This window comes from Pyxicephalus adspersus, chromosome 1 (genome assembly GCF_032062135.1).
Source record: "Pyxicephalus adspersus chromosome 1, UCB_Pads_2.0, whole genome shotgun sequence".
Lineage (NCBI taxonomy): Eukaryota > Metazoa > Chordata > Amphibia > Anura > Pyxicephalidae > Pyxicephalus > Pyxicephalus adspersus.
This window is the reverse complement of record NC_092858.1, coordinates 23,067,901-23,079,764: the sequence shown is the minus strand read 5'-3', so window position 1 is coordinate 23,079,764 and position 11,864 is coordinate 23,067,901. Positions and strand designations below refer to the sequence as shown.

At 39.5% G+C, this 11,864-nt stretch overlaps 1 protein-coding gene across 1 annotated transcript in view; it reads left to right on the top strand.

The window, feature by feature from the left end:
* The first annotated feature begins 856 nt into the window (after positions 1–856).
* The window catches only part of UFM1 (ubiquitin fold modifier 1), a 29,779-nt gene continuing 18,771 nt past the window's right edge, over positions 857–11,864 (top strand). The window contains exons 1-2 of the mRNA XM_072398656.1: positions 857–875; positions 1,797–1,848. Coding sequence (XP_072254757.1) covers positions 857–875; positions 1,797–1,848 — 71 coding nt within the window. The remainder of the gene's footprint in view (positions 876–1,796; positions 1,849–11,864) is intronic.

Genomic DNA, 11,864 nt, shown 5'->3' with positions numbered 1-11,864 from the left:
TGAGCCTAGAATGGAAGAATTGGCGGGTTGTGTCCAGAGACACAACCTGCCCACCGCCCTGGGCCTGCGATTTCCCGGGGAGACGTGGTCTGAGGCTCTGACCACTCACCAACAAACAGGTTTTGGCCAACAAATTGACCTTTTGATATAACCGATCAATGGCCATTAAAGTGCACGACTGCCATCTAAACTTTGCAAACAGTATTGCTTCCCTGATATTAATGTTACATTTGAGTGGAGAGCTTGTGGGCCAATTGAGTATGGCTAAAAACTTTCCTTAGAAAAAGATTTTCATCTAAGATGGAAAGGGAGGCTAAAGAAGAACACAGCCACGTGAAGCACGGGAAAGCAGAAAGGAACGCTGCCTGGCTGACATGGGACCACAACCAAAACAAGCTGTGTTCCTTGTACTTTACAAAGGGAACTAGACTAACAGTTAGCTATACAAGTATATAGCAAAAGATTTTGTTACCAAACAAAACAAAGTGCCTCCAAATAAGTAAGACAACCAAAGCAAGTAAACAGATTGTGGGAGAGTATTGATGTATCATCCCAGAAATGTAACATTTGATAGTAGATTTTTAAATTATTTTTGTTTCTATGCATTTCACAGTTTTAATTAAACACTGCTTCATCAGAAAAATGAAAGTCTACGAGATTGTATATAAATAGCATTACTAATTCAAAATAAAAACTATTTTTTTACATATTAAAACATGTTTACAACATTAAACACTTTGCATACAATCCCATAATAAGAATGGTAGCACAATGTTACATACTGTCTGTTTACATAAAACCATACAAAAAGTATATACTGTACAATTTATGTATTTTGATTAATGAACAAGTGAAAATGGCTGACTACATTCAAGGTAAGGTAGAGAGATCTCACCCATTAGGATAGAGAACAGAACATGGTAAGAAGAATGAATAGGTATGAGATCTTCCAACTGGAGGCATTAAGATTGCTCCAATAAGTTAGGGATCTGTGTGAAAAAAAAAATTACAAGTGATTTGAAAAGTGTAAATAGATCAGGAAAAACCTGATGGGATTGCAGATATTTGAATATCTTACCTAACCAATAGGGAGACAGAGGGTTATATTGTGCCTAGGTGAGCAGGCATAGATATAGCGTAAGAGGGGGGAGGGAAGATTATTGGAAAGCTTTAATTTACTTAAAGTGAATTGGTATCCAATACTTCTAGGATTGGCAAGACACAGCTGCCAGTACAGCCACACGCTGCCACTGACAGCGGGAGCATCATTGCTTACAGACATGGAGAGATTCAGCAGTCATTTGTGTGGCTGCAGCTCTTAGAAAAGCACTGATACTGACAACTCTGGGATTGAAAGTGTGAGCTGCTTGGAAAATGTGGCTGTCAAGACACAGTAACATTTTTTTATTATCATTAATTTTTTAGTATGCTGACATAATGTGCATCATTTTACAAAGTCACTACTTGAACAGTCTCTAAGAGGAGCTCCTTATCTAAAGTCCCTATAATAGTCATACCTCTATAACATAGTCCAGCCAGAAAAAAAAAACCTACCAGAATGTGATTTGGAAGGAAACCCAAGCAAACAGGATGTACAAACGAACTGCATGTACTGGCTAGTGTTCTTGTTTTTCTTTTATTATTACTATCTTTGCAATAATTACAAAAGAAACAAACTAATCCAAAATTATGTAGGAATATACGTATGGAATATTGTTGAAGTATTAAAAAAAATTCAAATTAGGAAGTGTGAATAAGTGGTCCTTTTAAAAACATATTTTTTTCCCATTTCATAGAATATAGCCTTTTTAGCTTACAAATTGCAGTAAGGGCTTGTTCGGATCAGAGGTAAGTTTGTAATGTGTCCCATTCATGGTTTAGGGGTGGCAGTGAGCAGTTCAGTTCCGCCTGCTGCAGCCTATTGGTGTACAAATGCTGGTGTATTAAGAACTAGCGCAGCAGTGGGGTCAGCTGGGTCAGCCATTCATATACAAACATAGAGATATATTTAACTAGCCTCTGCTAACAAATTTAAATATTTATTTATTTACCTGTATTTATTTAGCACCAACATATTATGCAGCGCTTTACAAAGTTCATAGTCATATTACTAACTGCCCCTCAAAGGGGCTCACAATCTAATACCTAGACCATAGTCTTATGTCATTAAACAGTCTAAGGACACTTCTGAGGGGAAGCCAATTAACCTAACTGCATAGTTTTAGGATGTGGGAGGAAACTGCAGTGCCCAGAAAAAACACACACAAACACAGGGAAAACATACAAACTCCTTGCAAAAAGTATCCTGGATGAGATTTGAAGCTGAGACCTAGCACTAGAAAGGCCAGAGTGCTATCCACTGAGCCAACCATACCAATGCTTACACAGGTGGATGGATTGAGAAAAGAAAAGGTGGAAAAGAGCGCCCACCTGCACAGCACATTTGCTGATTATTGCACATTCTTACCTGTGTGTAGCCACCCTGCAGCAATAACAGTTCCAGGAGCCGTCATCATCAGTTACACAGTGGACTACCTTGAAAATGGCAACCCTTTTGGTGTTCTGTATGTTTTTGATGTTTGATTAATTTGCACCAAGTGAAAGTAAACCCAAAACAAAAAAAAACACACTTACTCTCATTCCCACAGATCAGTGTATCCGTCGGGAGGTTTCTTCCATCGGGTCCTGCAATGTTCTGGTATCTGTCTTCGGCCCAGGGCAAAGGGAGTGCCAGGCGCCGGCATCTTCCAGTTTCTTCGTCACCTGATCTCGCACTGCAAAGCGCGAGATAGGGTGACGTAGCTTGGGAAAAAAATTGCCGATTTCACTTCGAATGCGTGAGATCAGCAATTTTTTTTTGATAAAAGGGCTCCTTCTGCAGATGCCTGAGATGCTGCCAAAGAAGAAGCAGCCAAGAAGACTCTGCGTGACATAGGTATCTCAGTAATTTCTGAACTCCCATTCATTCTTGATTGCCTCGCCATGAACAAAATTTGGTTGTTTATTCTTTATTTGCAGATATTTTTGAATGTTAGCTTTTTATTTGGTATATATACACCACATTTATTAAATATTTTCTATCATCACTTTTTATTTTCCCAGTGATAATTTTAAATTCCCTGTATATGCAGTGACACTGTACATTATGTATTAATGACCTCTTCTCTGGTTTGCTTTACCCTTTTTATATGTATTATTTAATAAACATTAACAATGCTCATAACATCTCACGCAGTTAAAAGAATCATATGAGAACATCGATGCTTGGTTCTGGTTGTTTGTGGATAACATACAGGAACAGAAAATATACTGCTGTGCTAACTATATCTAGGAAACCTCAAATCAAAGTACTGCTTTTCTTAAAGGACAACTGAATATTTGGTACCTGTACTCCATGAAGGTATTTACACCAGGTCCAAAATCTAGCTCTGTTCCCATTCAAGCATTTCTATCATCAATCTGCTCACTGTGGCCCCTTTTATTTAACTGGGGGAAGGGAAGTATATTTCACAGGACCACAGAAAGCCACCATGGGTATGGCTCCTCTAAAGGATGAATGGGCCAATGCGCATAGGATCAAGATGAATGGGGCATAATAAACAAAAGGCATTGGTAGCCCTAACAGTGCGCAAGCCTGGAGATTGGTATTTTTTTCCCTGCAAAGGAAATGAAAAATGAATGTATTATTATGTTGGAGGGATTACACGGAATATTTATTTTTCAATTAGAAATGTTTAATACATCATATTAATGGATAAACCAAAATGCAATGGATGAGTGATGTCACTTCAACCTTACAATTGGTTGTGCTCATTCCCATCTCTGATCACTGGGAAACAAAGTGAAGCAGAATCTCCCACTGGAGACAAAGATAACTGTAAAGACCAGACAAAGGATTCTAAACCCTCCCCAGTCCACCATAAAATGTCTTAGCCTGCTTTATTCTTTTTAATTAAACTGTGAACCTTAAGCCTAAAAAACTATGATTCATTTAGATACTTTACTACATTTCATAATTAATATTAGAAAACCACTGGCAAGTGTCTGGGAGACAACCCCTACCTGTTTAGTTTCCTGAAGTTCATTGATAGAACAGTAATTAAATCCATCTGGCCGATCTGTCTTTTTCCCACCAGGCTTCATCACCTAAAATTGTTAAACATTATTTATATAGTGCCAACATATTATGCAGCGCTGCACAAAGTCCATAGTCATGTCACTAGTTGTCTCTCAAAGAAGCTCACAATCTAATGTCCCCATCATAGTCATATATTATTAACACAGTCTAAGGACAGTTTTAGGGAGAAGCCAGTTAACTGAACTGCATGTGTTTTTTGGAATGTGGGAGGAAACCAGAGTGCCCAGAAGAAACCCACACAAACTCCATGCAGATAGTGTACTTGCTGAGGCTCAAACCTGGGACCTAGCGCTGCAAAGGCCGGAGTGCCAACCTCTGAGCCACCATGATAGCCATTTAGAGGTTAGGTTTGTGCTGCAGACACGAGATTCTATCCCATGTTGGGCATAATTATATGATTTATAAAGGCAGCCTAGGTCTGCCTAGCCTGCTTGGCAATCTAGTAGAAAATTTAGGAAGCCTTTCAATACACAAACGTTAAAAAATAATTTACCAAAATAATTACCCGACATAGTGCGGGGGTGTATTCTTGCAGGATTTCAAGTACCCAGTCCTCCTAGAAAGACAGCCATAGGATACAGTGATGTCACCAGTTCTTCCAAAAATCTTCAGCATTTGGGGTCTGAACTAAGTATTTTTTCAGTGTTTATGGCCATTTAAGACTTCCACATATGTCCTACCACAGACTCCCAACTGCTCTCACTGACACCCATGTTGTGCATGCATTTGGGCACAATTGTAGCTTCAGCTGGGGTTCTTGAAAGTGACAAGTCGCTTCTGGCTACACAATTGCTTTTTTTCCTCTGGAGGATGAACTGCACCACAACCGCAAGGGCAACATATAGCTGTAAATGTATGAGAAAGGGTCCTAGTAGTACTCATTATCTGTGTGATGTGCTGCTCCCAGAAAAGGGGATTTATAAATCTTACAAATGCCATTGATTCACCTTTTAAAAAGCTCTTACAAGAACTATTCAAACATTGTGCTTCAATTGTTCCATCCAAATATCTCATATGTACTGAATAAATGTAATAGAAAAAGATGTACAGATGATACTTGGCAGACGCAAAGCAGTGTCTGTTCACAGTGTTTATTCTATCACCCCAGAAGCTACTGAAATAAAATTTAAATGTCATCAACACCATTAGGAAATAAAGCATTGGTTTTAATTAATCCTGTACAGCATGTCTGTGAAAGATGGAGACATATGGTATATTCATTTTGTTATCAGCAGTAGCTGATGTACCCAGGCTTCAGGTTTTCCATATTTCATTTCTATTATGATCCTGGCTTATAAACAATATAAAACCTTTCTTTCTTTTGAACAACAAAATGTCAGCTGTAAACAAAGTTATGAGAATTGTATTTCCAGGCTGATTAACTCAGATCACATATGGTAGTATAAAACAAAAGAAAAGTAATAGCCCATCTGTGCAGACAACCCCCCACCCAAGTGCAGACACACCCATCAGTGAGAGACCCCCCCAATCCAGTACAGACCCCCTCTTCCTCAGTGTAGACCCCCACTTAATGCAGATCTCCATTCCCCTGAGGGGGTTTGGCAGAGGTGGCCAGTAAGGGAAGATTAGCTCTGTTGGCTCCATTTCCAGCCACCAATGGCGGAGCTGCCTCTGCTGACCTTAATTACAAATGACAGTCACCGCTGGCTGAGCCTTCACTGCCATTCTGCTCCCACCACTGAAGAGGAGGACCCCTACTGTGACCCCTGTTCATACACCAATAAACCCAACATAAGAATCAATACCCTTCTTTACCAGTTGAAAGAATAAGGAATATACCAAAAGGGGAATCTCTAAATATGCAAATTGAAGGTAAAGAGAGGAGAGACGGCTAAAAAAAAACCATTTTACTTCATACAGATTTGTATCAAATCCTCGATTAGACATAGAATTTTTGAACTAGAAAACATATAGTGAACCGATGTGTACACATCACATAGGATCATAAAAGTGATTGTATGTATTGTATTGTATTCTTGTCTAATTTTTCGACGCGTTTCGCTCAATAGCTTCCTCAGGGGATTCAGATACTCAAGTTGATGGTGGATCACTATCAATCATGCAATCATAATATGTAGGATAAAAGAAGGCACATTGGATCATTCAGTGTGGAGATATGAGGTGGCAGGGTATATTTCACCTGTATAATTTATTTCTATAATGGGTTTAATCATGTTATTTTTATATTAGTAAAGTAGAGGTCCCTCTTGAATCGGTATAGAAATTTCTTTCAGAAATGATAGGTGTTTGAAGAGGGGTGCAAATCTTCAAAAAAAAGGATTCAGTAGAAGAATCCTTGGCTACCACTGTTGAAGCTAGGTAGTAGGTATTTGTAAGAGTAATAAACTCATGGGATCAAAGTGGACTGGGTTTAGGCAAGTATTGACACATCCTAATTGATATGTCCAAAAGGAGACCCCTTTGTTAGTGATGTTGCTCTTTTTAACGTTGGTGGGGAGTAAAAAGGAAAGGATGCCAGCAGCCAATCTCAATTGATCAAATCATTAATTGATTGATAGTGATCCACCATCAACTTGAGTCTCTGAATCCCATGAGGAAGCTATTGAGCGAAACGTGTCAGAAATTACACAAAAATTACAATTACTAGTATTTATTATTATTATTATTATTATTATTATTAATATTAATCACCAAATTTTTCTCTTTTCGCGAAAAGACCCCTGCATATCCCACCCAAAAGCCTCCCGGGATGCGTGACATAGGTATCCCAGGAAGCTCTGCGCTCCCATTAGGGGGTGGTGCTGCCTAGTTTTTTTTTTTTTAAACTGGTGTTGCACTTAAAAAAAACTAAACTAACAGAATTTTTACTTTACATAAAAGGGTTGTCTACCCTTTTATGTAAAGTGAAATTTCTGAGTTTAGGTACGCTTTAAGTCTTTTCCAGCACATCCTAATGATTCTCAATGGGTTCAAGGTCTGAACTCTGTGATGGCGATTCCATATGTGAAAGTAATGTCTCATGCTCCATGAAGTGCTCTTTGTTTGCACTTAGAATGTGCCCGTGCCATTGAGGAAAAAAATCAATTGATGGAAAACCTGGTCATTCAGTATATTCAGGTAGTCAGCTAATCTAATTTTCTAGGCACATAACACTGCTCAACCTAAGCCGGACAAACTGAAAGAACCCCAGGACATAACACTACACCCAGAGGCTTGGGGACTTTTTTTGGCCAGTTGGATTTCTGACTTCAAAGTTGAAGCATTACCTTCCTAGTCTTAGCAGATTTACTACTTACCTTTCTCTTTTGTCTGGTGACCATATGAAGCAAATAGAACCTTTATTTATAGCCTAGGTCTATATACATCTAATTTGCTCATTGATGACCTTTCACTTGGAATGACCTGGATATTTTCCACTTGCCAGTTTCCAGTCAATTTAATGCTTCAATAATTCTCTAGAAACTGACTCTTCAATTGATTTTGCCCATGCTTATTGGATGAAGGGGCTCTGTTACAAATATGTGTTCTTGCATGTCAAATTTTTATATTCCAGCATTTTTAATTTCTATGGCAGTCTGCAAATAGTCTTCCACATTCTAGTGGCATTAGAAAGATGCCTTTCACCACAGATGCCTTGTTCTTTTATGAAATGTGAGATTTAATGAATATCTAACACCAACATTTTATGTCTCTCTACTAACAAAAAAACCTTGCCTGTCTGCCCAGCGATGCGGGCACAAAAAGAGGCAGAAGCCAGCCTGTTGGGTGCAATTTTAACTCTTCTCTGGTATTATTCTATATAAAGCAAACCCTATAAAGTATACCTCTGTTTTGGTATTGTTCTCCTTTAATTTGTATGTGTAGGCAAATCATTTTTTTACATTATTTTTGGATAAAACAAGGAATGGTTAAACCTCTCTCAGGTTATGTGTTGCTCTCTGTCCTGCGGCAGAGACTTTCCTTTAACAGAGGGGTGAAGCTGTTGAGATGAAACAACGAACCACATTGTAGACTAACCCTTCCATACTCTTAAAAAAAAAGAAGAAAAAAAGTTCCCTTGAAGTCATTCCCTATGTCCCAAAGTCCCATACACACTTGTGTACTTTTCTATTGGATCTCAGCTGCATGGCCCATTAGGAGTCACTCAACCGTTGCTGCAAAATCTCTGACCAGTTAGCCAGTCTGTGGCTTCTTCTATTTATTCTCATGTATTATGCATGCTATAGGCTCTCTATAGGAATGAATGAGAGTATTGCACATACACAGTAACATACTGGTCAGAGGATTTGTAGCAGGGGCTGTGGGGCGTCCTATGGGCCACACTGTATGGAGAGGTGAGTATAAAACCTTAGGAATGTGCTGGGGGAATAACAAACAATTAACATCTCTTATTGGTTTTCTTATTGTCAATAAAATATACCACTGAAATCAATTTGTTATCTGTTCAAGAAGTACAAAAATGCATATACCAGTATACATTGCTTCTTTTTGTACAGTTACATTGTTCCCAGATATCTAAATAATAGATTTAGATTTTAGATATCTAGATAGATCTAAAAATCCCCCTTTCTAGGTGTTGGAGAAGAGTAGCAGGGGGAGGTGTTCTGTCATAAGGTGACAGCGCTGTTTCTTTATAGTTGCAGAATAGTGAGCGTTGTCACCCTAGAATTGTCTAGGAAAAAAACTAAGAACAAGAAATGAAGCCAGTACACCTAAGGACTGGTCAGTTGTTGTTTATTACATTAAATTGATAACTATCAATTAGTACACTAGTTATTCTTATCCCGCATCAGGGGTTCTTAACCAGGGGTATGGGAATCAAATGCTGGGGTTATGAGACGCGATCTCTGGGTACTGGTATTTATTTTATTTAATGTATTAATTTTTACTTAGATAGTACACGAATGGAACGTGATAGTAAAAATAGTTGTAGCTGTTTGTATATTTGTCATTTTTCAATTTTGCTTTTTGTAAATAAATATGATAAAGTTATCAATGCTTATGATTTTATTTCATGTTCTCTTCCTAGCTATCCATATCTAAAGTACAGTAAATCCGAACTATTGACATATTTGGAAGTCATACTGGCAACTAATATAAGGAATGGTGATGATTATTTTGACAGTCAAGTAAAGGGTGTGTGGGGCCATATCGGACAATCCATTCTGGATCTGGGTATGGAGTCATCAAAAGGTTAAGAACCCCTGTCCTACATCACCACCCTGTACCAGGGGTGCCCGACACGTGGATCGCAATCTACCAGTGGATCTCAAAGGCAATGTGAGTAAATCGTATAAAAATAAACTCTCCGGCGCACAGGAGTTATTAAGTCCAAATACCGTTCCACCATGACTGATGAACATTTGGAAGTCTGAGGCTGGCTACCAGCAACTAGTGACTAGTGACTATGCAACTTTGGCTGATTCCATTCAGTTTAAGACATCATTGAAGGTAATGGCCAAAAATGTACAGAATTGTTTTGTGCCATACATGTTCATGCTGTGAAGGATGGTAAACAATATATATTTAAATATAAAGTATACTCGGTATATATATAAATACATTTATGTTTAGCATTTTTATTGTTGGTAGATCATTTTGACTTGGTCATTTTAAAAGTAGCTCACAATTCAAAAAAAGTGTAGGCACCCCTGCCCTGTACTGTTCTCATACTGAGATCTCTGCAATATTTAGAATATGGAGTAATGCAACAACTGAAACAAAGTTTTTTTGTGTTTTTTAACAAAACTGCATGTAAAAAAATGTAAAAGCTTTTTATAAAACTCCATATTAACCATTTAGCACCCTTGCCTACTTTATTCCCTTTTACAAGCACATTTTATTGAATTTAACACTCTTTCATCATTTTTACTACGCAACTACACTTTTTGCCCACATGCAAGATGGCCGCGCAGGTCACACCGCTGATTACGTCATGCTGTCGAATGACTCAAAACCCAATGAACACGTAAGAACTTAGAGGGTCCTTATAGGACTTTCTGTGCCGGGTGCCATATCGTAGCGCCCGTTTAACTAGAGAACAGTTATATCTAATTTTATATACGCAGACTGATATAAATATAATATGTGCTATTTTATGTTACTTTCAAGAAAATGCTGTGAATTGTGACTGAAGACTTCTCTCGGTATTGCGATTTTTTTTGATAAAACAAATCAGGCATATTTATTGACAGCCATATAATGAAGTAGCCTGTTGTGGTGACGTCAGACCCGGTGTGGCATTAGTTTCTGTGAGGTGACAGAGAAGAGGAGCTGAGTGTGGATTCGCCGGCTGTACGAGATGTAAGTCATGGCGGTTGTGCTGGGCTATGTGTACGTCTAGGAGTGTTAGGCAGAGGGAGGGCTGTGGTCACTCACATTCAGGCATTGCAAGGGAGGCACTCTAGGACAGTCCAGCTGTATTGGTGCTCCCTGCCTGATATTTGCTGCTATGAGGGTGTCACTACAGCTGGAGAGTCCCCAGTGTCTGCCAATGTAATAAACTTCCCAAGAATTAAACATGGGGGCTGCCAGCTTTGCTTCCCTTCTTGCTGGGGTCTAGAGGATAAGCATCACAGGGCCAAACCCTGCACTGCCAGCTCCCAGATATTTGGAAATGTTCTCTCTAAGGCCTGATCACTCGATTGGCTGTGTTAAAGTGGACCTGGGGATAAAAAACTAAATTGATAAAGAACTAGGCCCCATCGCTCTTCAGTGCCCGTGCCAAGGAAGTCAGAAATCCAGAGCAGTGCATGCTGGGAAATGTGAGTGTAGGAGCAAGGCACCAACTTTATTTATTATTCTCTGGTAACATATATTGTGCAAGGCAGCGCAATATCACCCTATACAGTGTTCTCCCCAGCCCCTTTTAGCCGGGTACACCGCCCGGCACTTTTCAGCAACCACCCTGCTGTTTTTGGGTGGTTACTGATGAATTGAATCACAATACCAGTGCTGCCACCCACCTACATTTTTTTTCCCACCCAGCTTAAAAAAATTTCTGGGTTGAGCACTGCGGTGCGCCCCCCAGCAGGTCCTTCTCCTTTGCCCTGCACTACTGTTCCCCCCCAGGACAGGAGCTAATCACAAAAAAAAAAAAAATCTTTCTGGAGCCTAGACATAATCATTAACTTCTGAAGCAAGCTGTGCTTTGATATGCAAAAAGAAACAGCTGCAAAGCTTGTCTTGATCATTAAAGAGTTACAAAGGACTGCAGAAAGAGCTCAGTCCTTATAGAAAAAGTAAACTCAAAAACGGCCAAAACCAAAAAAAAGTTTACTTACCTTTAATCCCGCAGACCAGTCCATTGGTCTGGAGGTCTCTTTCATCGAGTCCAGCGTCGTTCTGGTATCCTTCTTCGGGCTGGAGCTCCAGGTGCCACCATCTTCGCTGCTTCTCCCGGGTTCTTCTTACTATACTGCCTGACCCAGACACAAGATGGGTTGATGTAGTTGGGGGAAAAGTTTTACAAGTTTTTTTCCCCAACTATGTCACCCGATCTCGCGCCTGGGTTGGGTCACATAGTTGGGGGGGGGACTTGCGGATCTAACTGCACATGCGTGAGATTGGCAAATTTTTCTCTTCTCACGAAAAGGCTCCTTTTGCGCATGCCCAAGATACTCAGGCATGCGCAGAAGGAGCACCCAAGAGCCTCACAGGATGCGTCACATAGGTATTTGGGGAAGCCTTTCATTCTTTATCATCTAAGCGTTTGAGAATTTGGGACGGTGCTGCACCCTTTTTT